The sequence below is a fragment of the Saprolegnia parasitica genome (assembly GCF_000151545.1).
Source record: "Saprolegnia parasitica CBS 223.65 unplaced genomic scaffold supercont2.36, whole genome shotgun sequence".
Classification (NCBI taxonomy): domain Eukaryota; phylum Oomycota; class Saprolegniomycetes; order Saprolegniales; family Saprolegniaceae; genus Saprolegnia; species Saprolegnia parasitica.
In genome coordinates, this window is record NW_012156430.1 from 199,901 (window position 1) to 227,442 (window position 27,542).

Consider the following 27,542-nt stretch of genomic DNA (forward strand, 5'->3'; position numbering starts at 1 on the left):
AAGAGAAGCAAGCTGCATGGACATTTTATGGACGCGCCGAGGCGAGCGCGATATGCAGCTGTGCCATGTTGGATGTTCGCGAATCGAAATGGATATGCGAGATGGATCGTATATCGGTAGTTTTGCTTGTACTTCGAGTGATGGGAACCCCTGCGAGACAGATTTCTGCGAGTCTGTTGTCAAAGTACAAGGCACGTAAGGAGAGTTGGTATGCTGGTGCATTTCTTGGCGTATGGAGGCAAATTGGGAATTCAATCCAATTTGGACCTGATATCAAACAAGACTACCCGCTGAACTTAAGCATATCATTAAGCGGAGGAAAAGAATTTGCACCAAGGCCAAGCAAGGGTCCATCTTGAACCGCTTTGCCAAGCCGCCTTCTCCCCCAAGATGGCGGCGCAACCAGCTCGCTTATCATAGCAAGGTGCAACCGCGACGAGCGAAAACCTCTTCGTAACTCGACGCTCTTTTACCCGACCCACCAGTCCCTTCTTGGGCCAACACGAGCCCCGTTCGTCTTACTCGTCGTAGAGGCAACAAGAGACAAGTGCATAGCACGTCGGCGCGGCCAACGACGCCAGCAACCGCGTCGCAGTGGATCGGATGCACGGCAAAGAGTGCGCCAACGAGGACATCATAGCTGTAGCGAGCGGTCGTGAGGACGGTTCGGCTCGGTCAACACCGTTGATCCGACTATGCAGCCGTTGAAACCCGTCACGCAAACAGTCTAACGGTGTAGTACACTATACATGTAATACAAGCTAAAGAGCCCCTTCCCATGCGTCGCAGTTGGTTCGTGCGCGCGAGCCATGGGACGAGGCCTTGCGAAACACACAGTTATGTCTTCTCGCGCTGCTTCAAAGCACCGCGCCGCGTCCCATCGTATGCCACTTTGCACAGCTCATTTAACAGTTTGCAGTTTGCGCCAACCAGCTCACGACGCCAATGAACCAACAACAACCCACAACGACTGCCTACGAGATCCAGCCCACACCAACGGTCAAGCCTGTCGCTCCCGACGGCATGGAGGCCGACGCCAACAACCTCGTCGTCGGTCAGTGGAAGGTCGGGATCTGTGGCTGCTTTACCGACGTCATTCCCAACTGCTGCATGGCCTATTGGTGCCCGTGCGTCTCGCTCGCGCAGATCGTGCACCGCATCGGCACCTGCTCGTACATGATGGGCCTCCTCGTCTTTGGACTTGCGTACCTCTTGATGTACATCACGGCGGCCGTCTCGGGGGGGTATCACTACTCGGCGATCGCCTCGGGCAGTGCTGGCGTGGCGTGCGGCATTTGTGTCATGATTGTGCGCAACATTGTCCGCGGCAAGCTCCGGATTCCAGGCAACTGCCTCATCGACTGTCTCTGCGGCTTCTTTTGCAACTGCTGCGCGATCGCGCAAATGGCGACGCAAGTCAACGCGTACGACAAGGGCACGTGCGCGTTCGGGCCCAAGGATACGCTGCCGGGCTACATGGCGTAGACTCTTCTCCTGCAGAAGAGTTACACGAACGGGCGCGTCGTTGTTGTTGTTGTTGAAGTGGGCCGTCGTGTCAGGTGTCAGCATATCCTGGCACAGGGGCGTTTATGGTATTCTGTTGCGTGACCGTCCATCGGCTGCTCGATGGCTCGCCAGTATACAGAACATTCCTCGCAACGATGTTTTCTATGTCAGTTCTGGCGATGATATATACCACTCGCTTGACAGTCGTCTTGACTGACTGGGGCAAACTCTTGCCGCCGCACAACGTCTAGCATGTGAGTAAACTTCAGAAGTTGGATCGGCGTCAACACTTAATCCTTTGAGGCTACATAAACATGTCGGACGTTCTTCGTCGGGTGACGGGCATGATCTAGGGAGACGGCGACGGAAGTGCGATCCGCGGGACTAGTGTAGGTGCGGGAGTATTCGTTGATGGCGTTGACAGACGTCATGACGACTCCTTCCACAAACGGCAATCGATATGTTTATTGATAGAAGTCTTCTGCGCTTCGCCGTGGAACTGGAGCATCGTGTCGAAAAAGGGGTGTCATAAAAACGCAACTTTTGACGAGACCGGTGCCACCGGACCCTTGTCCCTCCACGTCAGCGCGACGCCCTCTTCTGTGTGTGGTCCGCTTGTACTCGACGATATTCCGTGACAATACACCTTCTGCAAGAAGCCAGCAACCGTGCTTTATCGATGCACCGCAGTAGCAAGAGAGGCCTCAGCCCACTCTCACTATCCTACTCGGTGCAAAAGTACAAAAAAGATTCGAGTTCAACCGTACCCCTCGTAATTCGACACTAACGACCTCAAATACAAGTATAACGCTCAACCTCACCCACGAGACTAGTTCGCTATAACGAGACAATCGTCGTCCGTGTTGCTTGTTTACGTCGTTTGGAAAGACGTTGAGGACCGTAATCCAACGTCAACGCAATCTACTATCCATTCGGTACTATATCCAAAGTATCGATACCATGGATTAGACTGCAGTACACTCTCCTCGAAGCTTCTCGACGCTCCATACCACAATACAACCGCGTTGGCTCGCTCGTTGGGTGCGCAAGTAGCCGCGGTGTCGCCAATATACAATGCCATGGCCCGACCAATATATATTGCATAGGCAATATGAATATTAATAGCGGTGTTTTTAGCAGCGTGATTTTAAAACACATCATCTTTGACGTTTCGAGCGAGCATGGAGGGCGTCCTGTGGAAGCGCGGGCGCATGCTCGTGAGCTCCTGGCACGAGCGCTACTTCGTGCTGAAGGACTGCACGCTCGCCTACTTCTCCAAGGCCGGCGACCTCCAGACGCGGGGCATCCTCGAGCTCGGGCCCGACGCCAGCGTCTCGTCCATCGAGCTGCGCAAGAAGGGCGGGTCCAAGTCCCTCTACTGCTTTACGATCGCGCCGCATGGCGGTCACCACGCGTCCTCGACCGTCGTGCATCACCACGGCGTCGGCCACGAGAGCGGGCTCATGGTCGGCTGCGAGTCGCGCGAGCTCGCGAACGTGTGGCGCAATGCGATCATCCAAGCGATCCAGCTGCCCGGCGAGAATCTTGGCGTGCGCTCGCCCAAGGAGCGCGCCTCGTCCGCGTCGATCGCTGCGCTGCCGCAGCACGACAAGGGCCGCCAGATCCTCCTCGAGAAGATGGACCGCAAGTGGCCTATGTTTAGCGGCACGTACAACGTGCTCAGCGTCCTCGGCGGCATGCAGATCTACTACGAGCAGTTCAACTCGGCCAAGCACACGCATGGCTTTGCGGGCCAAGAGTGCCAGAGCTGGCAACAGCTCAACAGCATGCTCGTCTCGACGCTGAGCGCCAGCGTCATTGCCGCGATCGCCGGTACGTTCTTCTCTTCAGGCAAGCGAATGACACTATTTGCCTCAGGCGGGATTGGAGGGACGTCAATGCTGACGGTCTTTGTGTTTTCGCTTCTCGCCGCTGGATTCACGTTCTGGACCAAGTCGGGCCACGCGCTGCACAGCGCCGACGTACCCAGCTTCAAAGCCACGCGCGTGATTCCCGGCACACCGACCGAGGTCTTTAACCTCCTAATGGACACGGACGCCCGCGTCATGTACATACTATCAAGAGATACGAAGACGGTAGCTCAGACGTCGCGTAGGTGGGACGCGTCCGTGCAGAGCGTTCGCGTGCTGCAGACGATCGACTCGCACTCGGACATCCTGCACGTCGTGTACAAACCCGTGTGGATCTGGCCCATGTACAACTTGTCATTCGTTGCCTCTTTGCTCATTTTTGTCGTGCATTAGGTGGCTGCCGGGCTGCGACGTGTGCTTGTTGCGGTACTGGCGCGAGACAGAAGACGGCTCGTATGTGATTTGCATGCAAAGCGCTGTGCACTCCGAGTGCCAAGTGTCGGACAGCACGCGCGCGCTCTGCCACGGTATGTATTTTGTGCCATTTTGTCATTTATGCCATTTTTGCCATTTTTCCGATATTTATTTTCTGGCTATAATAGGCGGTGGCTTTACGGTCGCGCCGCCGACCAACGCAAACACGCTGGAGGAGCCCACGTCGCTCGTGACGTTTGTCATTCACATGAATCCCCAAGGGTCTGCAATTTCTTTCTAGAGTCGTCGGCTCAACTCGGTGTCTAGTCTCTTTGGTGTCTTTCTGCGCCGGCTCGACCTCCTCTTCCACTACATCAAGCCGCAGATCTTTGCGCTCGTGGGGCTCGAAGAAGCCATGGAAGCCCGTCAGTACAACATGCTCACGCTTGCCGACGTGCTGCACGGCGACGACGACGCGCGGCCCGGCGAGCCGACATCCGAAGGACCTGCCGCGCCGGCGCCGGCGCCCGTTGCGCGCGCACCGCTCTTGCCGTGCACGCTGCCCAACGAAATGTGGAGCGAGCCGCCGCCGGGGCTCTTTATGGTACTACGAATGACTCTGGCTATGTTTTTACGTCATTTGGTGTATTTTGTCGCTAGGTGCGCGGCCCCGACTACCACAACGACAAGCGCAAGGTCGCGTCGGCGCCGCCAGCCTTCCAGCTCGTGGCCTGCGACCTCTTTGACACGGGCGCGGTCTCGATCGAGAACATTTGCGCGCGGCCCGACAACCTTGTGCAAACGCAGTCGATTGACGGCTTTGTGTTTGCGATCAACTTGCTCTTGCCGGGGTCGCCGCGCTACTCGCTCGTCCTCTACTTCCAGGTCGTCGACCAAAGCGTGCTCGCAGACGGATCCCCGTTCGCCGAGCTCATGAACGATTTTCTCGAAGGGTATACAGTGCGATATTGTTGTTGCCATGGCCTATTATTGCGTTTGTAGGACCGACGAGTACCGCAACGAGCGCTTCAAGCTCATCCCGTGCATCGTCGAAGGCAACTTTATGGTCCGGCAAGCCGTCGGGTCGACGCCGGCCATCATTGGCACCAAGTTGCGACAGCCGTACTTCAAAACGGACAAGTACTTTGAGCTGGACGTGGACATTACGAGCAGCGCGGTCGCGAACCGTGTCACGGGCCTCGTGCTCGGCTACACGAAGAAGCTCGTGATCGATATGGGCTTTCTCATCGAGGGCCGGCAGAGCCAGGAGCTGCCCGAGCGCCTCTTTGGCGCGTGCCGCATGGCGTACGTCGACATGACCGTGGCGACGAAATTGGCCCGATGAGCAACCATAGCACCCCGATACTAGGACGACGCGTAGCAAGCTAGTATATGGTCGCTTGCGCTTGCTGTAAACCATCGTCTTGCCATGGTCGAGTCTGCTGCGGGAGCAAACAATGCGACCGTAGAGCTCGTAGCTCCGGTCGCATCCAGCTGCCGTGTTTAGTTTGTTGGATTCTTTAGGTCTCGGGGGGTTAAGCAGTGATATTCGAGAAGTTGGTGATACGTACAAGAGGGTGGCGACGGGTCTTGTCGAGCAAGAGATTCGAGGTGTCGCCAATCATCCGGATCGTTTGCACCATCCGGATATGGGTGTGCTGGTGAAGACATAGTGATTCGTTTTCGAAGAGAAGTCCGCGGTGCGCGTTGGTGGGTGCAATCATTTCCCAACAATAATTAGCTCCTTTTACCGTAAGTGCTATCGTTCGATACGGGGTTGGATGTTAAATCTGTAGCTTCTTGGGATGAGATCGTCCTTTCTCCTTGGTCGATGGATGCAAATGTGTGAGAAAACAAGCCCGTTTACAGTGCGTTCGACGACGTCAACCGACAACGTTCGCACCCTTCGATTGGAACATGACTGCTGACGTGGCCGCAGTTGACCTTCACATTGGATTTGACGTACACCGACAATCATGTCGCGCGTCGTCTTCCCGCGCACCACGATCATGTCCTCATCGCGCATTGGCACGACCAACAAGCTCCCGTCCACGTCGTCACGTCGCCGCCAGTACCGCGTGTACATTCGGATTTTCTCCAATCTACTGGCGGCGGCCGTCATTCTCATCTCGCTCTTCACAATGGGCGTCTTGCTGTCCGAGGGCATGTTCAATCGGCTCGTCATCACGTGGTATTACCAAAATGACGCCGACTACTGGGCCGACTATGGCGCCTCGTGCGAACTCGCGCACGATGGCTTTGTCAGCAATTCATGCTCGCCCATGGAGGCCAACATGACCGAGACGTTGGCGGCATGGACAACCCTCGGTTTACACCTCGCAACAACGTGGGAAGCAAGTGGCGCCAGTCCGCTCAAGGTCACGACGTGCTTGGTGGGCGGGACACCGGACGTCGGGTGGGTCGCACTCCAGTTTATCGGCGGCTACGACGACTTTCCGAGCTGCAACCCAAGCAATGGGAGCCAGCTCGTCGCTGGTATGGCGATGGTCGAGGCCGCCAACCTGGATACTGTCTACCCCGACGGCGCCTACCTTCTCTCGATGTTTAGCGACGCCAGTATGCACGACACGACAACGTACTGGAACACCGATGGCACGAGCAACACGGTTGTCGCCAACATCACGCGGGTGCTCGTGGGACGCGACGGGTCGAGCCAGCGCTACGACGCCGGCACCAACTCGGTTTTGAATTCGCACCCGCTCGGACATCGGTACCTCGTCCAAGGCTACTGCATTTCGCAAATGATCATTCTTGACGGTCTCCTAAAGGACCAAGCGGGCTGGAGCACGGGCCGGAATCTCAAGAAAAGTGTCGTGCCTGGCTGGGCCTGCGGCCACCGCGTCGCGCACGCCACCGAGCTCCTCCTCTTGCAAGCGACGGCCGGTCTGCTTTCGATTCTAGGTCTCGCACCCGACATTTTCATTACGATCAAAGGCCTCCAAGGTGTCATGTCTAGTAAGCCCGTGCTCACCTACGACATTCTCTCGGGACTGGAGCGCCGCAAGACACTCCTCCTCTTCGTTGTGCTCTGCGCTGCGCCGTCTCTGCTCTTTGTCGACGTCGCGCGCATCTACTTTGGCACGACCAATGGGCTTCGTATCTGGACCTTCTCGATCATTTCGCTGGGCATTTTTTTGCGTTTGGGAGCTTTCTGTGCTTGACCTTCTTGCAGTACATTCCCAGTCTACCCAAACTGCGGCATCGCTTACTGCCCATCTCGGTCGCAGCGTTTTTGTATACGGTGATACCTGCGACGACGTGGACGACGATCGACTCGTACGAAGTGTTGAGCAACCTTTTCTACGCGGGGTCACCGACGATCTTGATGACAATCAACGAGACAGCGTACCCGTGTGGCGCGTACGACGCAGCGGGCATCGAGACGGCCGGGAGCTTCTTGACACCGTTGCTTCTCGTCCCGCTCTGCATTTGCGGGGGCTGCAGCGTGCTCTTTGGCATGTGCGAGCTTCGCTGCGCTGCGAAGCGCTGGATCATTGACGCCAACTGGACGACCGAGAATGCGTTCATGACGGCTTGCGGTGTACCCAACTGGTTCACGTGTCTCCCGCTCGACAAGAACGAAGCCATCAAGATTGGCAACCGCCTCTTCTGCAAGCCGAGCATGCAAGCGCGCATGGGCTACGCCAACGTGACCGTGCAGCCCATGGCGAACGCAATCCACGTCCGCCCTGCCCACGCAGCGGAAGAGAAGACGTACTTTCTCGTTAGTATTTACGACCTGCTCGTAGCCATCACGCCCCGACGCCTCCGCCTCTTTGCCCCAAAGCTGGCGGGTGCGATTACCAAGAGCATCTTTCAGAAACCGACCACGACGCGGCTCGACGGCAGCCAGACCTACGAACACAGCCGCGGGTCGTGCGTTGGCTAACTACGGTGCAATTTCTAGAGACGGCGGTTGATAATATACCGATCATTATGCGGGTCATGCGTTGGGTAACTACGGTGCAAAGTTCTAGACGAGCGATGGATGCGTTGTCTATCGTATCGTCCTTGCTATTATTAAGAACAGTAACGCCCAACGCACGTTCGAACCATCAAGTTTAAAAAAAGCGGGGAAACCTTCGTCGCTTGAACGGTCAGTTTGTCTTGAGCGGTGTTGCATCAACATGGTCTCTTCTGTGTCGAGCATCATGAGCCGGAAGAGCTTTAGCATGGCAACGGCGCGGACGAGCTTCGCGACCTTTCAACTTAACAAGCCGGGCCAGCCCAAGCGCCGGAACCAGCACCGCGTCTACCTTCGCATTCTCTCCAACCTCACTGCGGCCACAGTCGTGCTCATCTCACTCGTGACCATGATCATCCTGCTCTCAGAAGGCATGTTTAACCGGCTCATTCTCACATGGTTCCACCAAGACAACACCGACTACTGGAACGCCTTTGGCACCTCGTGCGTCCTCACGAGCCAAGGCTTCGTGCCAGGCTCTTGCTCGGCGCTTGAAGTCAATATCACTGAAACTGGCGCGGCGTGGGGAGGCCTCGGAATCCAGCTCGCCAAAGGATGGCAAGTGCCTCTCGGAACGTCGCTCTACGTCACGACGTGCTTTATCGGTGGAACACCTGCTATCGGGTGGGCTGCGCTCCAGTTCATCGGCGGCTACGATACCTTTCCCAGCTGCATTCTCACCAACGGCAGTCAGACCATTGCCGGTATGGCCATGGTCGAAGCCGTCAACGTCGATGGTGCCACGGGCGCGTACTTGCTTTCGATGTTTGCTGATGCGGCACAGCCCGCCACTGTGGTCTACACCAACACGGACAGCACGACCGGTAATGTCATTGAGAACGTTCCCCACATTCTCGTCGAACGGAATGGGTCTGCGCGACCCTATCCGAGCGCTATGGTCTCGGTCCTCAACTCGCACCCCCTCGGCAATCGGTACCTCGTTCAAGGCTATTGCATCTCGCAGTTCATCGACCTCGGCACCGATACCGTAGCGTTCAAAGGCTGGAGCACAGGTCGCGACTCCCAAAAGAACGTGGTTACTGGTTGGGCCTGCGGCCACCGCGTCGCACACGCCACCGAGCTCCTCCTCTTGCAAGCGACGGCCGGTCTGCTTTCGATTCTAGGTCTCGCACCCGACATTTACATTACAATCAAAGGCCTCCAAGGTGTCATGTCCAGCAAGCCCGTGCTGACCTACGACATTCTCTCGGGACTGGAGCGCCGCAAGACACTCCTCCTCTTCGTTGTGCTCTGCTCTGCGCCTTCTCTGCTCTTTGTGGACGTCGCGCGCATCTACTTTGGCACGACCAACGGGCTTCGTATTTGGACCTTCTCGATCATCTCGCTGGGCATTTTTTTTGCGTTTGGGAGCTTTCTGTGCTTGACCTTCTTGCAGTACATTCCCAGTCTACCCAAGCTCCGGCATCGCTTACTGCCCATCTCGGTCTCTGTGTTTTTATACGCAGCGATTCCTGCGATCGCCTTGAGCATCAACGGGTCGTGGCAGATTCTGTGCAACCTCTTTTACGCAGGGACACCGACAATTGTCATGCATCTGAACGGCAAGGCGTATCCGTGCGCGGCGTACGAGACGTCGGGTGTCGAGCCCGCGGCAAGCTACTTGTTGCCGTGGATTGTCCCCGCTCTGGTCATCTGTCTTGGGCTCGGTGTTCTTGTCGCCGTTAGCAAGCTCTACTACTTTCAGCATCGCTGGCTCCTCGACGCGCAGTGGGCGACGGGAAGCACGTTCCTCACGGCCTGCGGCCTTCCCCGCTGGTTTACAAGCTTACCGCTCGGCCGCCACGAAGCCATCAAGATTGGCAACCGCCTCTTCTGCAAGCCAAGCATGCAAGCTCTCCTAGGTTTTGCAAGCGTCACGCCGCAAGTGCCAGCATCAAAGGCCAAGTCCGACGAGAGAACCTTGCATCTCGTAAGCATCTACGACCTCCTCCTCGCAACGGCGCCAGCATGCGTCTATACGCCCAAGATATACGGTGACGTTGTCAAGAACGAGCTCAAGCCGCCGTCAACGAAGCGCTTGGATCGACGCGCCTCGTATGAGCACTCGCGCGGCTCGTGCGTGTGCTGAGCCGTCTGCGTCTGCCACGTCATCGTGAATAGACTGTATATTTCTTACTAATTCCGTATTTGGCATCACATATACCGATTTATTCCCGTAATTTGCATATTTTACGGTTTTCGAGAGAACGAGAATGAGTCTGGACGACCTGCACACGGAGACGGCCGAGTACCCGCTCCACGACGCCGCCCGTGAGAATGACTTGGCGGCCTTGGAGCGCGCACTGGCGTCGACGCCCATCGATGCGCTGGACCAGTACAAGCTCACGGCGCTGCATTGGGCGTGTGACCGCGCGCAGCCCGACGCCGTCGCGTGGCTGCTCGCCCACGGTGCCGATGCCAATGCCGTCGAGCGGAGGCTCTTCAAGCGCCGGCCGCTTCACTTTGCAGCACTTGGCGACGCGAGCTCGAGTAGCATTGTCTCGATGCTGTTGGCCCACGGCGCGGACCTCGAGGCCACCGACCATTATGGCCGCGCGGCGCTCCACTGCGCCGCCCACAGCGGCAACATTCCGGTGCTATCGTGTCTTCTCGAGCACGAAGCCAACGCGAGAGCAACGACGTCGATGGGTCAAACGGTGCTCCATGTTGCAGCTGTGAACGGCCAAAGTCCGGCCGTGGCCTTCTTGGGAGAGAGGCTGCCCGACATCGTTGCCTTCGTGGATGCGAATGGGCGAACCGCCATGGACCTCGGCGCTGTGTGGCTACCGCGCTCTGCCACTGAATCAAACGGCCACCAGTACTAGTTGAATATATCTCTCGTCCTCATTGAGTTGAGGTTTCGTGGTAAACCGTTTGACTTCTTCACAAACCGGTGCATCAATGAACACATAGTACGTACTATCAATCTGTCTACCTATCCATCCACCTCTCCAAGAACAAAATGTACTAGCATATTACAAGCGGCGATTGCTTATCACGTGGCACAGACAGTCAGGGCACAGACGACGCTTTTTTTGGTGGTTGGGCATGAGACCGACCACATGCGTTTCGTCAATTTCGTCGAGTTATGTTTAGCGAGTCCCCTATAGAAAGGCACCAATTCTACTTCCACCGGGCACCACCATGACGCTGCGAACAACGCTCTCAAACACCGCCATGAGCATCTCCAGAAGGGGCAGTGCTGTGAGCTCGTCCGCGCGCAAGTACGATGCGACCAAGCGTGATAGCATGCGTGTCTGGATGCGCATCATCGCCAACCTCGTCGTCGTCGCCGCGATCTACGGGTCGCTCTCGTCCATGTTCATCCTCAGCGCCCTCGGCGCCTTTCGCCGCAGCCACCTCACGTACAGCTTTCAAAACGACGGCTGGCGCCCCGTCTCGCAGTCGTGTCTTCTCACGTCCGATGGGTTTGCTCCCACCTCGTGCTCGTCCGTCGAGTCGAGCTTGCTCGCGACGCCCGCGGCCTGGGTCGCCACCGGCAATCAGCTCGCCAAGTTGCTCCAAGTGCCGCCACAAACCCATTGGAAGGTCACCACGTGCATGGTCGGCTGCACGTCCAATGTGACGGACACGACACCTGCGTCGCTGCAGCTGCTCGTGGGCTACGACGTCTACCCGCAGTGCAATCCGAGTGAGGGCAGTCAGTTTATCGCGGGCATGGTCTTGCTGGAAGGCGCCGTGGTCGACGATATCTATCCCCACGGCGCGTACCTCTTGACAGTATTTGCCGATGCCAGGCATATGAACAAAACAACCTTCTTCATCAACGACGACAGCTCGACCACGCGCGTCATTCTCGGTGTCGAGCGCGCTCTGATTGGGCGTGACGGCAGCGCGCAACGCTACCCCGAGGGAACGAACGCTGTCATCAACTCGTATCCGCTCGGGCCCCGGTACTCGGTTCGCGCGTCCTGCGTCGCTCAGATCGTCGACATCAGCGACCAAGTAAGCAGCCAGCGCGGCTGGAGCACCGGTCGCGAGTCGCAAAAGTCGGTGGTCACTGGAAAAGCGTGCGGGCATGTGGTCTCCAATTCGATCGAGCTCGAGGCGGTGCACGCCATCTTGGTCATCATCACGGTCGTTGGGCTCGGCGGCGACATGCTCATGACGTTTGAAGGCCTCAAGGGCGTCCTGCAGCACAAGCCGGTACTGACGTACGACATTCTCACCGGCGTCGAGCGGCGAAAAGGGCTCCTCTTCATCGGCGCGATCAGCGCGTTTCCGGGACTGCTCTTCTACGATATCGCGCGCATTTACGCAGGGCGGTCGATCGATTACTGGCTCTGGCTGCTCTCGATCCTCACGCTTGGCATCTTCATTGCGTGGTTTGCACTCTTGCTCTTTCTAAGTCTCCAGTTTGTACCGAGCCCAGCGTCCATTCGGCACAAGCTCGCGCCGTGGTCGCCCGCGGTCTTCATCTACAGCGCGATCCCGGCCATTGCGCTCAGTGTCTATGGCTCGTACGAGAGCTTGCACTCGTCGTTTTTTGCGGCGCAGTCGCTCTTGCACATGAACGTCTCGGGGCGGCTCTGTGGCTGCGGCGCATACGACGCCAACAGCATCGAGTCGGCGACGACGCTGACGCTTGGTAACATTCTTCTGGCCGTTTGCTGCTGCTTTCTCATGAGCATCCTCTATGCGATGGCCAAGCTGCAGTTTTTCCAGAAAAAGTGCCTCCTCGATACGACGTGGACGAGACAGAATGTGTTCTTAGCTCAATCGACCATGCCGTACTGGTTTACGGGCCTCCCATTGGACCAAGCCGATGCGATCAAGATTGGCAACAAGCTCTTTTGCAAGCCGAGCATGCAAGCCCGCATGGGCCTCGCCGCGGTCGTCGTGGCGCCCGAGATGCGACGCATTCTCGTCGCCAAGGAGGCAAAAGTCATCGACCCCGGGCCCGAAGACGTGGTTTATCTCGTGAGCGTCTACGATCTTGTGTGGGGCATTCTTCCCCGGTACCTCCGGCTGTACATGCCGCAAGTGCAAAGCGAAATCGTCAAGAACGTGCTCACGGCGCCGACCAAGAAGCGCCTCCAGCGCCATAAGACATACAAGTACAGCCGGGGCACGTGTGTTGGATGACAATCGTGTGCATTGCTACATGGAAATGACAAGTTGTACGATGTGGACTTGAACATTCTTGCGCGGACAAGGCCCGTACTAGTAGCGTAGCGATCCCTTGTGTGTTCAGGTGTCGACATCGATGTAGACAGAGATACGTAGTAGAAGGGTAAGGTAGCTCAAGACGGGTATAAATGATCGTCGCTGGTGCTGAGATTGTAGTTGTCGCGACATTGCCGTCAAGGCTAATTGCGTGCGTCTAGCCTTGGTCATGACGTGGCACTGCGACCCAGCGCCCAATCACAGTGCGACTGCTGGCACCGTACCCGGTCCATGATTGGTCAAAAGCATCGAATCGAACGTCCCAGCTCGTACCCCATTGGGTAAAAAGAATGTTCGAGGGTTGTTTCAACCAATGGCCTATCGGCCTGCCACCCCGTGCCTGCCACTGCCCAAAATGTCGCCCGAAGAGCTCACGTTCACCCTCGTGCTTGTCTCGCTGTACGTCGTGCCCGCGACCTTCTTCGTGCTGCGGCGCCTCTTCAAGGACCCGCGCGGCTGCTGGTCCAAGTACTTTGCGCTGCATTTGCTCTGCCTCCTCGTCTCGTATGTCTTGGTCGTCGAGCTCTACCGCGTGATCGCGGCGAGCAGCGTCCCGACGTTCGACCCGTACGACATCCTTGGCATCCGTGAGTACTCGACCAAGAAGACAATCCGGAAGGCCTACCGCGCGCTGAGCAAGCAATTGTATCGCAATCCACAGGCTCCTGTCCAGGAGCTCATCATGTCCACACTGTAGTCACCCGGACAAGCAGCTTGGCGACTCGCTCGCCGCGTCCAAGTTTGCGCTCATCGCCAAGGCCTACGAAGCGCTCACGGACCCCGTTGCGATCAAAAATTTCAAGAAGTTTGGCCACCCGGACGGCCCGTCCTTTCACTTGATCGACTTCAAGGCGGTAGAATACGAGCTATCAAGGTCGCTCACGTACTAATACCGATATGCAGATGAGCGGCCAAGCCGGCATGACGATCATCGCGCTGGTCTACGGCAGCATGGCGCTTCTCGGCGTCGCGATTGCGATGCTCAGCGGCGACAAGTACAAGCCCGAAGTGCACATGGAGAACGTCGAGCGCTCATGGCGGGCTGGCACGACAAGATGTCGGCGTTCGAGATCCTCAACCGCTGCATCCGCGAAGTCAAGCAGCCGCTTGCCGAGAAAGCTGGCGGGGTACTTACCTCCAATGTAGACGCGCCCGATTCCCATTCTCGTGTTAGGACTGCTGTGGCGGCGGCGGCTCGCTGTACGAGATGGACGCCGAGGTCGTCGCGTTCCTGGACTTGCTCGAATCCAACCAAGTCATTTCGACACTGGAGCACCGCGACATTGCGCGCATTGACCAAGACCACGTCAAGCGCGACATGGTGGCCCTCTACTATTTCTTGAACGAACGCAAGGCCAAGGAGCTCGAGCTCACCGTGCCTTGCGCCTGTACGATTACGGCAGCGTCCCCACACACACACATGTCTCATGCTGGCGTAGTGCACACGCGCATCACGGACATTGTGCTGCAGCTCCCGTACTTGATCGAGGTACCGTCGCCGTCGGTTTGTCTTGGTCTGAAGTAGGGCTAGGTGTTTGTCGAATTTTCCATCAAAGTGGCGGCCGAGAAAAAGTCGGACGCGACCACCGTCCTCACGGCGCTGCGGCTCCTTCCCGCACTTGCTCAAGGCAGCTTGACGGTCGACGCCGCCGCCATTGCCGCCCAACGCCAGCGGCTCACGACCGGCGGCAAGGTCCGTGCACAAAATATCTTTCCGTCTCCAAATTTTGAGAATTTTGAGAATTTACCGATTAAACTAGGTCCCATCGCTCAAGCTCAACAACGTGGCCCTGCGTGTGGACGACGAGACTGATGTCTTTCCGCGGGACTGGGTCACGCTGCACCTCCAGCTCGAGCGATCGCACGTGGCTGTCGGGGCCACCGCGCCACTCGCGGGCACCCTGTACGACAAGAAGAGCAAGAACCACGTGTACCGGCGCGACCACGCGTGGGTCGTGCTCCAGAACGCGTCGACGCACCACCTCCTTGGCGCGTGGAAGATTGAGGACGGCCACCACGCCGTCACGGACGCGCTTGGCTTCTGGGCACCTCCCATCGTTGGTACATTTTTGTTTTGCTATTTGAATGGTAATTTTGATATGATGATTGTTTTAGGCGACGTACTCATGGACCTGCGTGTGCTCTCAACTGTCTATCTGGACACCGAGTGCCACGAGTCGCTCCGCATGAAGGTCGTCTCGGCCAACGCGGTCATTGAAGAAATCACGTCCGACGACGACGCCTAGTTGTCGGTGTTTTATAACGTTAAAGCAATCCGTACGTGTGTTCGAATCTGTACACGAGAGTTGCCGCAATGCGTTATGTGCGTACCAGCAAAATAGTCTACTTGAACTCTACAAGTTGTAGTTGGACAACTTGTCCGTCGCTTGAGCTGCGCCGCACTGGGTATGATGTCGTACTACTCGCATGTTTGTGGTGACTTGAGCGATGTCGAAGAGAGTCCTGAACAACATGACAAGATGGTTCATGGACCCTAAAGAGTTGGTGTTCGTTTCGATATTGGGGCCAACGTGGTTGCGCGGTGGTTGCCTTTCTGCGCAAAACGAACTGGTGCTGTCCTAACCTCCATCTCAAAATAGCTCGTCGCCTGTCTAGCAAGGACGCCGACATCAGCATGGTCGCACCGTCGAGCAGCGGCGTCATCTTCTCGGGCTTCAACCTCTCGAGTCTCCTCACAGGCGGGTTTCATCACAGCCACGCGGCACCGTCCGGCGGACCCGCGGCTCCGTCCGGCGGCCACAAGAAGAGCCCGGTCACCAAGCGTGTCTGGCTTCGCATCGCATCCAATCTCCTCGCCGCCAGCGTTCTCTTGTCGTCGCTGGTTACGATGCTCGTGCTGCTCGCCGAAGGCATGTTTGACCGGCGCGTCGTTCAGTTCAACTACCAGAACGACGCCGGCTACTGGCGGCCGTTCCAGCAGTCCTGTCGCCTCAATGCACAAGGCTTTGTGCCCCACTCGTGCTCGGACGACGAACGCGCCGTGCTCAACACGGTCGACGCGTGGTCCGCACTGGGCATCGAGCTCGCGCTTGCGCTCCAAGTGCCCTCGACCGACGTTTATTTTGTCACGACGTGTCTTGTCGGGTGTTTGGACGAGACGCAATCCGCCGAGCTGCACTTGCTCGTCGGCCGCAATGCCTTCCCAGCGTGCAAGCCGGTGGAAGAGCAGTCTGTGCTCGGGATGGTCATGGTCGAAGCCGCGGTGGTTGACGACGTCTTCCCGGACGGCGCCTTCTTGGCGACTATCTTTGCCGACATTGCGGCGCGCGAAAGTGTGACGTACATCAACAGCGACGGCACCACCAACGTTGTGCTGGACAGCCCGACACGGGTTCTTGTCGGCCTCGATGGCACGACAGAAATGTCTCCCGATGGCCTCAACTCGATCATCTTTTCGTACCCGCTGGGAGCTCGCTACTTTGTACAGTCGCGCTGCATCTCTCAAATCGTCGACATTTCGCTGCTCTTGGAAGACCAAGCGGGCTACAGCGTCGGCGAAACCTCCGGCAGAGCCATCGTGTCGGGCTGGGTCTGTGGCCACAACGTCTCGAACGCGACCGAGCTCGTGATGCTGCAGTCGGCCGCCGCCATGGCATCCTTTGGTGGAATTGCGGCCGATCTGTACATTACAATCAAGGGCCTTCGCGGGCTGCTTCGGCACAAACCGGTCTTGACATACGACATTCTTTCGGGCCTCGAGCGCCGCAAGATGCTGCTTCTGCTCATCGTGCTCTCGGGCGTTCCGTCGCTCTTGTACGTCGACGTCGCGCGCATTTACTATGGCACGGACAATGGCGGTCGCATCTGGGTGCTTTCGATCCTCTCGCTCGGTATCTTCATCGCGTTTACCGCTTACCTCGGCATTGTGCTCTTGCAGCTCGTACCGAGTCCCCGGCACCTGCTCCACCACCGCCTCCTCCCGTTCTCGACCAGTGTGCTCATCTACGCTTCGATTCCGTCCATCGTCCTCACGGTTTACGGATCGCACGAGTTCTTGAGCAACAGCTTTTACGACGTGTCGGGTGTGCTGCTCATGCACATTGGAGGCAACGAATGCGCCTGCGGCGCGTACGACACGACCGGCGTCGAGACCGCCACCGCGTACCTCTTGGGCTCGATTGCGTGGGCGGTCGGCGGCTGCGCAGTCGCCAGCGTCCTCTACGCGATCTTGTCCAGCTATCTGCGCAGCCAGATCTGGTATCTGCGCACCGAGTGGGCCAAAGACAATGCATTTATGCGCGCCTGTGGTCTGCCGCACTGGTGCTCGGGTCTTCCGCTCGACGAGGCGGACGCGATCCGCATCGGCAGCCGCCTCTTCTGCAAGCCCAGTATGCAGGCGCGCATGGGCTTTGGCACGTTGCTGCCATCGGCGCCAAAAGCCCGCGCGGTGCTCGTTCAAGTACCAACCACGGGCGCCGAGGAGCCGACGTACATGCTCGTAAGCATCTACGCGCTTCTACCCGCGCTACTGCCGCCGTCGCTTCGACTCATCTCGCCGCGCCTCTTTGGCGACATCAAGAAGAATACCTTGAGCCAGGCGGGCACGCGCCGCCTGCGACGCGGCACGCGGTACGAGCAGAGCGATGGCACGTGCGTGGGGTGAGCTGCGAGCTCGGTCTCGACAGACAAGACATTGTCTGCTGGCCCTGCATCATGTGAAATTGCGACCTTGTACATGCGGCGAGAGCGTCGAGGCGATGCTGTAGTCTTGAGGAGACATTGGAAGAAGATACACTTGTTTTCGAGGTCTCTTCTCTGTACGCCAGCCTAGAGAAGGCGAAGGTGCTGGCCAAGGGCGAAGCTGTAGAGCCGAGAGTCGATCGCGTCGCCATGGGTCGTCTCGCGGGCATGGAGCGTCTCGAGGAGCGTCGCGAGAGGCGCATGGAGCACTTGGATCATCTCGGTTGCTTCCAGCGCTGGCGTGGGCGCGCCGTCCGACGTGACGCGGGCCACGACGAAGCGGCAGGTGCTGCTCGTCAACCCTGCAGTGCGCTGCATGCGCCTTGGTGCATACTACAGTAGGGCATCGTACCAGGATCGCTGGCAACGACAGGGCCGATCGAGACGATCTCCGAGACATCGTAGCCCGTCTCTTCCTTGATCTCGCGCTGCACCGTGGTTGCGACCGACTCGCCGGCGTCAATGAGCCCCGCCGGGAGCTCGACGATCCACTTGTCTACAGCAATATAGTACCCGTCGTACATGCCATTGATCGATGTAATGCAGGGCGCGTGTACCCAGGGGCGGGCGGAACTGCCGCACGAGCACGGCGACAGGCCCGGTCGGCGCCGAGAGCAGCGGGAGGACCACGACGGCGTCCGCGTCGGCGCTCGGCGGGCGCGTCGTCCGCTCGACGGCCGAGTAGGCCCGCTCGACGCCGTCGAGGTCCTGGTACGTCACCTCGAGGAGGCGCAGCCACTTGGTCGCGTGCAGCGCCTTGCGCCCGACGACCCGCGGCAGTCGCATGCTGCTGTTCTGTGATTGGCTAAAATGATTGTTTTGCCCCTACCCCGTCGCGTCCGGTTGTCCAACCGCAAGTCGTCCATCGCTCGACAGACATCTACCCATGTACAACATGTCACTTGGGCGGTTCCTATAATAACCCGGGGACGGCAGCGTCGTGGGAGGGAGACCGCCGGCCGAGCGCCCACGTTGCGCAGGCTCGAGCATCAACATCCATGGAGCGCGCGCTTCCACGTTGCGATTGATACTTGACAGGCTTGGTAGAAAAACATCAGCACCAAGCTGCACCACCAGTAGCCATGGAGTAGCAGGCGTCGTCGAGACGCGGCTGCGAGGAGTCCACCACGAACGATGTGTCGAGCACATAGCCATGGTACCGGTACACACTTACTGTACATGCAGCTCATGCTGCTGTCGATGCACCGCCGCCATCCATCCGGCGCACGGATCAAGCCCAACGATGGCGCAGCGTGGTACCATCGTGGCCGCTGAAAAGACGCTGCCGCTCGGGAGGGTGTTCTCGCGTAAAAGCTCGGTCACGGAACGCTATCCCTGTCCATAGAAAGGCCCTCGATATCCTTGCGGCCTCCCGGCTCCGTGACCGCAGATGACACCGCATGGCGACAGCCCCGATCTTGCCGCCACACTGCACAAGCGCCGTAGTACAATGTACTACATACCGTGCATCCAGAAGGGCTTCCGCTTGGCTCGTCCTCGCCTCGGATCTACGCAACAATACACGCGCTGTGCCCAAGCGCACACCGGCCACGATGGGCTAGCGGCTGCGAGGACCCTCTCGCTTGTGGCAAGAGCAACTTGGGCGACTCGGCGAGGAGAGGTGCACTCGTGGCAGCTGTGGGTGCCACCAGCACCCACGTCCTTTCTCTTCCTCACAGGTGCACGACGCACGCCATGCCGTCGACGACGCACTTGAGCAATTGCCATGCACCGCGCGCTGCAACTCGTCATTTTCGCGGCCGTTGGCACGGCCGCCGCCGCGAACCAGACGACGACGATGATGCCCAACGGCACCGACCCGCTGTACGAGAACCTGGCCGCCCGCTTCCGCGAAGACTACGCCGATCGGTACCAGAACTCGTCGCCGGCGCTGCAGCGCATCCCGGAGGGCGAGTGGTACGGCTGGGACTACAACTTTTTCGTCAACGGCCCGAGCTTTGCCAACATGGGCGGCCTCAGCAAGTTTACGTACGCGCTCTCGATGGACGGCCAGACGGTCACGTCGACGCCGACGATGCAGAGCACCGGCACGCACCACTGGCGGCTCCGCGAGGGCTGGCCGCCGTACCCGGACGGCAGCGTGCGCCGCGAGTGGGTCGTGCACCCGGACCCGAAGAACTTTCAATGCCTCGACGCGTGGTGGGACGGCCCGACGCTGCGCGTGCACGGCTGGGAGTGCGACAAGGCCAACTTCAACCAAATGTGGCTCATCGAGTACGACTCGGACTTGCTTTGGAAGACGGTCTTCATCCGCCCGCGCCACTCGCCCGAGTACTGCCTAACCGTCAACGGTCTCACGTCGTCGTACAACAACCCGTACGCGGTGGTCTTGGATAAGTGCACGTGGCGCGTCGAGCAGCAGCAAATCTGGGCCGTGATCCAGACGGAACCAACCGGTTGATCATCACCAAGCCGTTGAATAATCTACATAAGCTTATGCACGCGACAGTATGTCACTTCTTCTTGTGATGATGGTAGCTGTGCCTTGCACGCGAGTGCTGCGAGCAGGCGTCGTGATGAACGCACTACTGCGCACAGCGTCCAGCGGTCGGGTGAGGTCTTCAACCGCCGGGTGAGGTCTTCAACGAGCTGGTACGTATATCGATGGCCATCGCACACGTCGGGCAGCCGTATTTCCGAAGAAGAAAATGCACACGCGAGAGCCTGGTGCAAGGTATCATCCAGTCGCTAAGACCTGCGTGTACGAAACGAGTTGCTCGGGATGCATCCGTCGTCTCAGCAACGACAAGAAGGCTGTATGGATGATCAAGAAGAAGACGCATCGCTTAGGACAACCATAGTGCATGTGAGGTTGCCGGAGCATCGATTCACACAAGGGTAGGTTGCCAGAAGCATATCGCGAGCTCAAACCGCTACCGGCTCGTGCTCGATGCGAGACTGACACTGGACCAGGCCTGCGATAGGGTGGTCTTCTCTTCTGTGGGTCCATGGGAGTTACCACCTTCACAAGTGCACCACAACCCGCTACGTGTTCATAGACTCCGACTATAGCCTTCCAGTCCAGAATCGACAAAACGGTAGAATTACGTGGCTTGACGAGCAGCACCCATCTGTGCCATCGTTAGTGGAACCAAAAACGTGTGCCCTTCATATCAACCGTAGGCCCTTGTCAGTGCCGTTGACTTACTACAACTACCTGTGCTAGGAAATGACGCAGCCGTCGTTGGTGTCGGGTTTTGGCGGTGCGTTGGCTCGCTTGGCCGCCTCCTCTTCGGCTTGCTTCTTGAGCCGCAGCTCTCGCCGCAGCATGTAGCCGTTCTGAATCTTGCTCGTGGCTTCGCGCCTAGAATAAAGGAGCCAGCAGACGTCTATCAACGTGGTATACCGTCGAATGCTCTCCATTTCACGCTCAAACATCTCTTCGGGGATGTGCGACCCGTAGTTCATGTGGATCTTGCCCGTCCAACGGCTCGTGCGCTGCGCGTGCACGCCATAGTGGTGCGCGTACCACACGTCTTCGTTGATGCCGTAATGACTGCCGCGTCTACTGCCAGCGTGAGCGAAACGAGATGCCGAGCAGCGTACGGCGCCGACGCCCGCGCGCTGGTCTGGCCTTTCGGCGAGTAGTGCGTCTCGCCGCGGTCGCGGTATGAAAACCGGTTGTCGTACTCTAGCGTCGGGTGCTGCTAGTGTGTTGTCTGGGATCGCATACCTGCGCGCTTGGCCGGGTCCGAGAGCACTGAGTTGGCTTCGCTCACCTTCTTGAAGAGCGCCGCTTTCTCCTATGATATGGTCCATCATGCCAAGGCGAGACCATGCGACGGTGCGTACGAGGTCGTTGCCATTGACGTCAGGATGCAGCTGCCGGGCTAGCAACTTGCATTGAGACTACGACGACGCGCCAGATCCGACAAGGTCGCGTACCGAGCTTGAGGTACGCACGCTTGATGTCCTTCTGCGTCGCATTGCTAAGTTACGCCGTCAGGAATCGGCCATACGTCTTCTTCTGCAGCGTACCGCGTTAGGTTCATCACCCGGTAGTAGTCCATCCCGGCGCCGCCGACCGCTTCCGAAGACCCCAAACCAATGTGCATGCACGCATCCGGATACATATGTCGTATCCGGTTGTCCACTACCGAGCCGCAGTCGAAGCCGCTTTTCGCAACATGGTCGACATGAAGAGACTACGGCGTGAAGCTCTGTCATTGTGCCGAGTTTCGTTGAGCTTCCAGTACATGTGCACACACTGTGGCAAGTTCACTGAGGTACCTCAATCAAAAAAGAGGGAATACATGGGGCTGCAGGCTGACCTGTGGAAGTTCCAACTACTCCGTCAGCTAATACCCTCGTATGACCGACCCATCCAGTCATTTCCCTTGAATGTTTCTTGGTAGACTCGATACGAAAATCGAGGAGCACAGATAGGCAACATCATCACGACACTTGAGCACTTTGTTACGGAGCAACCGACGATGCTTCGTTGCCATCGTCAAAGCTTGTGCGGGCGTACTTGATGGACACGCTGCTGGCGCGGTACCGCGATCGACGCATCGACTTGCTTGCGACCAGCGCTCGCGTGCGCTGCTGATGGCCCTTGCGCTTCTCGTCGTGGCTGGCTTCCGCACTCCGCCGAGCCTCTTCGAGCGCAATCGTATCTTCGTACTGGACTCGATACGCATGGCGCCGCGCCTGGTTGATGCGCATGCTGGCTTTTAGAAGGGTCTTCATGTGGCTGTCCAAGCGGAGCTACACATCCATGTAATATCGACTTGTAGTCTTCTTGCGCAGGAACCAACCGGCGGCAACGGCGTGTCGTTGGGGCCAATCAAAGCAAACAGCGGCAATTGCAGCAACGTCTCTGCCGATACCTCGGGGCCACCGCCGTAAAAAATGACTCGAAGCACATCGGCAGTCTCGATCGGGAGCTCGACCAAGTCGCCTTCTGCTGGCACGACAGCCGCAAGCTCTTGGCCGCACGCCATCTCATAGAGGCAGTGGCCAAAGAGGAGCAAATCGACATCGACGGCGCCTTCGAGCGGCACGGTCCACGCCCGCCACGTCGCGTCGCGCTCGAGGCCCAGCACGGTGTTGTAGATGTCGGCAATGCTAGCAACGCAGTGCGTGAGTCGTCCGCGTCAAGCTACGATGTACTACCGTGCGACGCCATTGTCAAGGATAATATTGGAGAGCTTCAAGTGCTCGCAGAGAATGCCTTTTTGCCGCAGCGCATCGAGGCCAAGCAGAATCTGTCGGCCGTAGCGCGCAACTTGCGGCCGTGGCAGCCCGGCGCCCGTGTGCTGCGGCGCGTACTTTTCGTCGTACGCTTTACGCGGATCGGCGCGCTGGAACAAGAGATCCTTGAGGCTTCCCGTCGACACAAACGGCTGTGCGACCAGAATGCCCGGGCGCTGCATGACCTCAACAGACGACCCTTTCTCGTTGGCGTAATGCACGTCGAGGGTCGGCAGAAGGTACGGGTGCTTGAGCGCGACAAGGAGCGACTTGAGCTTGTACGTCGTGAGCCCGGAAGATTGGTGGCACAAGAGACTCGCCTGCGTGGGCACGAGCGACAGAAGCACGCTCGCATTGGCGGCGCCCGAGAGGTCGGTACAGTCGACAAGGAACGAGTGCTTGAGCGCCCGCGACCCGATGCGGCGCAGGACGTGCTCGTCTGGGCGCCACGCAAAGAGCGGATGGCGCTGCGTGAATTTGCGCGCAAACAAGATCGCGCTCGACAAGGACATGTCCTCGATGGGCGCACCCATGTCAGCTGGTGGCTCTGCCTTGGTCGCTGCCTGCGCCGGCGCGGCTGGCGTCGATGCCGCCTGCCCCATGCTTCAAGATACGGGATGCTGCCCGAGTTGCTCGATGTCCTACTAAAGTGCGCTTTCTGGAACTATTTCTCAAAGTGCGTCCAAATCGTACTTCAAGAGGCGCACAATATAGTGTCGAATAAAACGCAACTCTATGGCTAAAGTTGGCTTGACACACGTCATTGAACGTGCCTTGTTGCGTCTTTTTAGTCGCGTGCGATCTTTTGGCCTCGAAATCGTACTTACAAAGCACGATTATGATGTTATATTCATGTGTTAACCTGGCAAAAACGTGATTATAACGTAATGCAACGTCTTGTAACACCTGTTAGTGCAAGGTGTTAGGATCGGGGTCTGTGTATGGTGGTCACAAAACTACGATTCGAGCATGAGCAAAGCTGCCAGCGCCAAAAAGGCCGATGCGCCGCCCGCCGAGAAGCCTGCGGCGAACGACACCACGCAGGCGGAGCGTGAGGAAGACGATGACGAAGAGGACGAGGCCCAGGAGTCGGACAAGACCAAGGCCGAGGAGACGAGCGCGATGAAGAAGCTCGACGGCAACGACGACGAGAATGAAAAGGCGATCGACGTCAACACGATGAAGCACCTTCTCTCGACGCTCAAGGCAGCCGAAGAAGCCGACAAGCAGGAGGCCCTTTCGCATGAGAAGGAGCTGGCCGCTGTCAAGATTACCAAGGACGACGTCGCGTTCTTGGCGGCCGAGATGAACCTTCCGATGGCGACCGCCGAGCGCAAGCTGCGCGAAGCCCAAGGCAACCTCGAAGCGTGTTTGAAAACGTTATTGCACCTCGTCTAATAAACTAGCAGCAACCGACGCCATTGATTCTACGATACTACTACTACATGCGTCGTCTGTACAGGCCGCTTGAAGGCTTCATCGGTCGGCGAGGACGCGGGACACGGACCTTCGCGCGCGCGCGATCGGCTGGCTCTCGCCCATGAGCGTCGTTCGCCGGTTCTTGTGGAGGTTGACCGCGTCGACGATCTTCTCGAAGCGGCCAAAGAGGGCGCCCGCGTCGTCGCGCGCGCCGTCCCGCGGGCTCAGCACGATCTTCTCCTTGAACTGGTTGACTGCATCCGCGAGCGAAATATGACGGGCATGTGCATACGGCGCGAACGCATCGAGCATCTCGGTGAAGAACTTGGTGCGCTTAAAGCGCGGGAAGCTGTCCTTGGTCACGAGCCGCGTGATCTCGTAGCGCGCCGGTTCAAAGACGGTGAGCTCGACCTCCATTTCATCTTCGAGGCCGCGGAGACCGAGCGATGCGATCTGGTTGATGATGCTCTCGCGCATGTTGTGGTCAATGTTGACCTGCTTGGGCGCGGTCGCGCTAATGTACGTCTCGCAAAGGAAGAGCGCCATCTCTCGCCGGGCGCCCATGGCCTCGATGCCCATGTACCTACATCATCCTGCATCGTCCTCGTGATCTTCATGAGCATCCTCGTCGTACGTGTCGAGGTCGATGAGGAAGAGCGCGTTCTCTTCGCTGAATTCCGCGCGGCAAAATGCCAGGAAAAAGTCGCGCGCCTTATGGTGCTGCATGACGTGCTTGAGCTCGACGAGTTCGCGCAGCCAGCGAATGTAAATCTCGGCCAAGACGACGGGTGACGTGCCAAGGATGCGGTTGCTCACGTCGCGCGTACACGTGAAGAGCACGCACGGCGTCTTGGCCACGACCGTGTGCTCGACCGTGGTCGCGTGCGTAAAGTGGGCAAACGTCCCAAAGTAGCTCCCCGGCGAGAGCACGGTGGCCATCTTGGAGTCGCCGACGACATCGCTCGCCTCGACGGACCCGCAAATGATGATGCAAAACTTGGTGTGGTACGTCTCAGGCGTCAAGATGACATCGCCGGTGCAAATCGTGTCTTCCACGACAAAGTGGTGCGAGAGTTCCATGAGCCGGTCCAGTTGGATGGCTTGGAAGAAGGGTACAATGTTGGACGACAACGCCTTCTTCATGAAGCGTTCTTGGAGTAAATGGCGCAGTTTGTTCTGCACCTATGGATGCGTCGACGATGAGGCATGTCTTGATAGTTTGATAGTAAAAGGACCTCGGGGTTGTCGTCGAGAAACTGCAGAAAGAAATCCCGCTCGATCGAGAGCAGCATTGCATGGTCGAGCACCTTGATCGTCGCCGCACGGGGCACGCGGGTCATGAGAGCCATCTCGCCAAAGCACGACCCAGCGTGAAGCGTGGCCAGTACGATCGACTGCCCGCTCTGGTTGGAGCTCACTTCGAGGGCGCCCGCGAGCGTGATGAACATCTCGGACCCTTCTTCGTCGTTTTCCCGGAAGACGACGCATCTAGCATCGCCATGCATCCGATCATCGATCGTCGCAACATGGAATGGTACCCCGGCGCAAGGACGCTGATGGTGGAGAGGTCGGCCAAGCGAAGGAGCTTTTCGTCGGCAATGTCGGCGAAAAACGATACGGACCGGAGCAGCGTGAGCGAGTCCGAGTTGAGGACGTTGTTGACAAGGTAGTAGACGTTGGACGCGAGTGCACTCGACGGCTTTTCCAGCGCAAGCAACTTGCTCCGCTCGAGCACTTGAATCGACGTGGCGCGATACGACTTGATGACGACTTCGTTGCCGTTGGTTTTCGTCATGCAAAAGCGGAGCAGGAACTCGTGCGACCCGCTGGTCGCGTTTGCCGACACGAGCATCTCTTCCGTGTCGATCGTAAACTGGCTCGACGCGTTCGGCGACCGGTTCCGGTCCTTGAAGAATCGCGAGACCGACAGATTGCCCTTGGCAAAGATGTGGACACCGGTAAACTTGCTCGACGCGCTCACGTTGAACGCGACGGACCCGAGCTGCGGCACGACCGCCGTGATCTTGCCGTCGTACAAGAGCGCGATTTTCGTCCGCGCGGAAATGATCGACGACCCGGGGAGCGCCGTGTGCGGCACGGACGAGACACCGAGGCTTTCAATGTCGTCTTCCACAAAGAGCGGCGAGAGGAGGCTCGAGCCCCAGATCTCCTGCCGCTCGCTCAGCGCCATGCGCGTGCACGTCCCGCCCATCTTTGCCACCGCTCGGAAACGGACCTGAGACTAACTTTAGCGCGGCCGCCACCGCTATACTAACCTCAAGTCACTTACAAACCGCTGATGGGAGAAAGGACGCGTGCGGTTTCGCCTTTTGGGACCGTAACCTTGTACCTCGTCGCATTCCCTCGCTAGCATGCGTGTTGAGCACGACCTGCAGCATCGATTTTTTTTACAGTTGTAGGTCGACGTTTGTACACGAAGGGCCAACGGTGTGGTGTTTCTTGGAGACGCGGTAGGAGCAACTGCAGTTGTGCCAGACAAGACAGAATGTCGTGCTGCACATTTTGCATGTCCAAGAACAATCAGGTTCAAGATAAGGAGCAAGCCACTGCAACATTCAACATTGAAGCTCAGGGTTGAAGCTGAAGTTATAAGCTTACTAGCGTGGCACAAATAATGCAGCTCTATCATTTCCATCACGAGCTCAAGCAACCAGCAAACAGCTAGCTGTGGCATTTTGATCGTCGTGGTCGTCTTGGGCTTCGCCATGTTGTTGTTGATGTCTTGTTGTTGTTGACGAGCTGTTGGGTTGCCCGTTGGTCTGTTGCTTCGCATTTGAACGTTCAAGATACCACAGTGGTTGCTTGAGCTCGTGATGGAAATTATAATAAGAACTGCATTATTTGTGTCAGGTTCGCAAGCTTGAAACTTCAGCTTTAACCCCGAGCTTTAATGTTGATTGTTGAAGTGGCTTGCTCCTTTATATGCACTTATTTTGATTCTGCTTGCTTTGGACATGCAAAATGTGCAACATAACAAGCACAGCAAAGTGTGAAAGCGAGCAAGGCAGGAAAGCGAGCATGGTAGGTGCCTGCAATGTTGGAGGGACCCCTTGCGGGGAGTTTGCTATCTGGAAACCGCCATCTCCGTTGTGCAGACCTACCATACGAAGACCACGCGTATGTAGGAGATGTGCATTGTCAATAACAAGTCTCTTGGCTCGATCACCGAGGTGTGCGGGGCATACGGGGGGTGATGGCAGTAAATAGTGGCTCCTACCACGCAC

General features: G+C 57.9%; 14 protein-coding genes across 14 annotated transcripts in view; 10 read left to right on the forward strand and 4 right to left on the reverse strand.

The window, feature by feature from the left end:
* SPRG_22219 (hypothetical protein) overlaps nucleotides 1-1,485 on the forward strand; it is a gene marked incomplete at both ends in the record, with an annotated part of 3,542 nt that extends 2,057 nt beyond the window's left edge. The window contains one exon of the mRNA XM_012347542.1: nucleotides 913-1,485. Within this exon, the coding sequence (XP_012202932.1) occupies nucleotides 913-1,485 (573 nt within the window). The remainder of the gene's footprint in view (nucleotides 1-912) is intronic.
* Nucleotides 1,486-2,673: 1,188 nt separating this feature from the next.
* On the forward strand, nucleotides 2,674-5,220 carry SPRG_08242 (hypothetical protein). The gene is made up of 7 exons (XM_012347485.1): nucleotides 2,674-3,574; nucleotides 3,623-3,721; nucleotides 3,771-3,904; nucleotides 3,980-4,073; nucleotides 4,119-4,395; nucleotides 4,452-4,744; nucleotides 4,794-5,220. Exons 1-7 carry the CDS (start codon nucleotides 2,688-2,690, stop codon nucleotides 5,134-5,136), a joined length of 2,127 nt encoding a protein of 708 aa, XP_012202875.1. The 5' UTR covers nucleotides 2,674-2,687; the 3' UTR covers nucleotides 5,137-5,220.
* A 547-nt stretch (nucleotides 5,221-5,767) lies between these two features.
* Nucleotides 5,768-7,701, forward strand: SPRG_08243 (hypothetical protein; the record flags this gene model as incomplete). The annotated part of the gene is made up of 2 exons (XM_012347486.1): nucleotides 5,768-6,950; nucleotides 7,040-7,701. The coding sequence occupies 2 exons, from the start codon at nucleotides 5,768-5,770 to the stop codon at nucleotides 7,699-7,701; spliced, it is 1,845 nt and encodes a 614-aa protein (XP_012202876.1).
* Nucleotides 7,702-7,930: 229 nt separating this feature from the next.
* Nucleotides 7,931-9,956, forward strand: SPRG_08244 (hypothetical protein). Its single transcript, XM_012347487.1, has one exon. The coding sequence runs from the start codon at nucleotides 7,940-7,942 to the stop codon at nucleotides 9,863-9,865; it is 1,926 nt and encodes a 641-aa protein (XP_012202877.1). The 5' UTR covers nucleotides 7,931-7,939; the 3' UTR covers nucleotides 9,866-9,956.
* Nucleotides 9,957-9,989: 33 nt separating this feature from the next.
* On the forward strand, nucleotides 9,990-10,623 carry SPRG_08245 (hypothetical protein; the record flags this gene model as incomplete). The annotated part of the gene is made up of 1 exon (XM_012347488.1): nucleotides 9,990-10,623. One exon carries the CDS (start codon nucleotides 9,990-9,992, stop codon nucleotides 10,599-10,601), a length of 612 nt encoding a protein of 203 aa, XP_012202878.1. The 3' UTR covers nucleotides 10,602-10,623.
* Nucleotides 10,624-10,908: 285 nt separating this feature from the next.
* Nucleotides 10,909-12,905, forward strand: SPRG_08246 (hypothetical protein). Its single transcript, XM_012347489.1, has one exon. It carries the CDS (start codon nucleotides 10,921-10,923, stop codon nucleotides 12,880-12,882), a length of 1,962 nt encoding a protein of 653 aa, XP_012202879.1. The 5' UTR covers nucleotides 10,909-10,920; the 3' UTR covers nucleotides 12,883-12,905.
* A 371-nt stretch (nucleotides 12,906-13,276) lies between these two features.
* On the forward strand, nucleotides 13,277-15,209 carry SPRG_08247 (hypothetical protein; the record flags this gene model as incomplete). Its single annotated transcript, XM_012347490.1, has 9 exons — nucleotides 13,277-13,608; nucleotides 13,661-13,817; nucleotides 13,867-13,986; nucleotides 14,019-14,090; nucleotides 14,138-14,351; nucleotides 14,403-14,452; nucleotides 14,495-14,656; nucleotides 14,724-15,024; nucleotides 15,079-15,209. The coding sequence occupies 9 exons, from the start codon at nucleotides 13,277-13,279 to the stop codon at nucleotides 15,207-15,209; spliced, it is 1,539 nt and encodes a 512-aa protein (XP_012202880.1).
* A 330-nt stretch (nucleotides 15,210-15,539) lies between these two features.
* On the forward strand, nucleotides 15,540-17,739 carry SPRG_08248 (hypothetical protein). The gene has a single exon (XM_012347491.1). It carries the CDS (start codon nucleotides 15,599-15,601, stop codon nucleotides 17,585-17,587), a length of 1,989 nt encoding a protein of 662 aa, XP_012202881.1. The 5' UTR covers nucleotides 15,540-15,598; the 3' UTR covers nucleotides 17,588-17,739.
* Nucleotides 17,708-18,464, reverse strand: SPRG_08249 (hypothetical protein). Its single transcript, XM_012347492.1, has 3 exons — nucleotides 18,222-18,464; nucleotides 18,017-18,160; nucleotides 17,708-17,966 (listed from the first exon to the last, which is right to left on the reverse strand). The coding sequence occupies exons 1-3, from the start codon at nucleotides 18,448-18,450 to the stop codon at nucleotides 17,752-17,754; spliced, it is 588 nt and encodes a 195-aa protein (XP_012202882.1). The 5' UTR covers nucleotides 18,451-18,464; the 3' UTR covers nucleotides 17,708-17,751.
* Nucleotides 18,465-19,381: 917 nt separating this feature from the next.
* Nucleotides 19,382-20,141, forward strand: SPRG_08250 (hypothetical protein). The gene has a single exon (XM_012347493.1). The coding sequence runs from the start codon at nucleotides 19,391-19,393 to the stop codon at nucleotides 20,084-20,086; it is 696 nt and encodes a 231-aa protein (XP_012202883.1). The 5' UTR covers nucleotides 19,382-19,390; the 3' UTR covers nucleotides 20,087-20,141.
* Nucleotides 20,142-20,770: 629 nt separating this feature from the next.
* On the reverse strand, nucleotides 20,771-21,695 carry SPRG_08251 (hypothetical protein; the record flags this gene model as incomplete). Its single annotated transcript, XM_012347494.1, has 7 exons — nucleotides 20,771-20,989; nucleotides 21,032-21,190; nucleotides 21,232-21,316; nucleotides 21,359-21,428; nucleotides 21,478-21,515; nucleotides 21,571-21,614; nucleotides 21,664-21,695. The coding sequence occupies 7 exons, from the start codon at nucleotides 21,693-21,695 to the stop codon at nucleotides 20,848-20,850; spliced, it is 570 nt and encodes a 189-aa protein (XP_012202884.1). The 3' UTR covers nucleotides 20,771-20,847.
* A 376-nt stretch (nucleotides 21,696-22,071) lies between these two features.
* Nucleotides 22,072-23,543, reverse strand: SPRG_08252 (SLOB protein kinase). Its single transcript, XM_012347495.1, has 3 exons — nucleotides 22,801-23,543; nucleotides 22,443-22,752; nucleotides 22,072-22,392 (listed from the first exon to the last, which is right to left on the reverse strand). The coding sequence occupies exons 1-3, from the start codon at nucleotides 23,478-23,480 to the stop codon at nucleotides 22,102-22,104; spliced, it is 1,281 nt and encodes a 426-aa protein (XP_012202885.1). The 5' UTR covers nucleotides 23,481-23,543; the 3' UTR covers nucleotides 22,072-22,101.
* A 291-nt stretch (nucleotides 23,544-23,834) lies between these two features.
* Nucleotides 23,835-24,313, forward strand: SPRG_08253 (hypothetical protein). Its single transcript, XM_012347496.1, has one exon. It carries the CDS (start codon nucleotides 23,848-23,850, stop codon nucleotides 24,274-24,276), a length of 429 nt encoding a protein of 142 aa, XP_012202886.1. The 5' UTR covers nucleotides 23,835-23,847; the 3' UTR covers nucleotides 24,277-24,313.
* SPRG_08254 (hypothetical protein) lies at nucleotides 24,232-26,509 on the reverse strand (the record flags this gene model as incomplete). The annotated part of the gene is made up of 4 exons (XM_012347497.1): nucleotides 24,232-24,880; nucleotides 24,932-25,479; nucleotides 25,533-25,785; nucleotides 25,836-26,509. 4 exons carry the CDS (start codon nucleotides 26,507-26,509, stop codon nucleotides 24,355-24,357), a joined length of 2,001 nt encoding a protein of 666 aa, XP_012202887.1. The 3' UTR covers nucleotides 24,232-24,354.
* Between the last annotated feature and the right edge of the window lie 1,033 nt (nucleotides 26,510-27,542).

Bases quoted from the DNA above. Each gene is read 5' to 3' on its own strand.
- SPRG_08242 (XM_012347485.1), top strand. From the start codon at position 2,688: ATGGAGGGCGTCCTGTGGAAGCGCGGGCGCATGCTCGTGAGCTCCTGG. The intron at 3,905-3,979 runs GTATGTATTTTG...TGGCTATAATAG, and splicing joins CACGCGCGCGCTCTGCCACG to GCGGTGGCTTTACGGTCGCG. The intron at 4,396-4,451 runs GTACTACGAATG...TTTTGTCGCTAG, and splicing joins CGCCGCCGGGGCTCTTTATG to GTGCGCGGCCCCGACTACCA.
- SPRG_08244 (XM_012347487.1), top strand. From the start codon at position 7,940: ATGGTCTCTTCTGTGTCGAGCATCATGAGCCGGAAGAGCTTTAGCATG.
- SPRG_08246 (XM_012347489.1), top strand. From the start codon at position 10,921: ATGACGCTGCGAACAACGCTCTCAAACACCGCCATGAGCATCTCCAGA.
- SPRG_08248 (XM_012347491.1), top strand. From the start codon at position 15,599: ATGGTCGCACCGTCGAGCAGCGGCGTCATCTTCTCGGGCTTCAACCTC.
- SPRG_08249 (XM_012347492.1), bottom strand. From the start codon at position 18,450: ATGCGACTGCCGCGGGTCGTCGGGCGCAAGGCGCTGCACGCGACCAAG. The intron at 18,161-18,221 runs GTACACGCGCCC...ATATTGCTGTAG, and splicing joins GCAGTTCCGCCCGCCCCTGG to ACAAGTGGATCGTCGAGCTC. The intron at 17,967-18,016 runs GTACGATGCCCT...AGCGCACTGCAG, and splicing joins TGTCGTTGCCAGCGATCCTG to GGTTGACGAGCAGCACCTGC.
- SPRG_08250 (XM_012347493.1), top strand. From the start codon at position 19,391: ATGCACCGCGCGCTGCAACTCGTCATTTTCGCGGCCGTTGGCACGGCC.
- SPRG_08252 (XM_012347495.1), bottom strand. From the start codon at position 23,480: ATGGGGCAGGCGGCATCGACGCCAGCCGCGCCGGCGCAGGCAGCGACC. The intron at 22,753-22,800 runs GTAGTACATCGT...CTGCGTTGCTAG, and splicing joins CTTGACAATGGCGTCGCACG to CATTGCCGACATCTACAACA. The intron at 22,393-22,442 runs GTTGGTTCCTGC...ATGGATGTGTAG, and splicing joins ACGACACGCCGTTGCCGCCG to CTCCGCTTGGACAGCCACAT.
- SPRG_08253 (XM_012347496.1), top strand. From the start codon at position 23,848: ATGAGCAAAGCTGCCAGCGCCAAAAAGGCCGATGCGCCGCCCGCCGAG.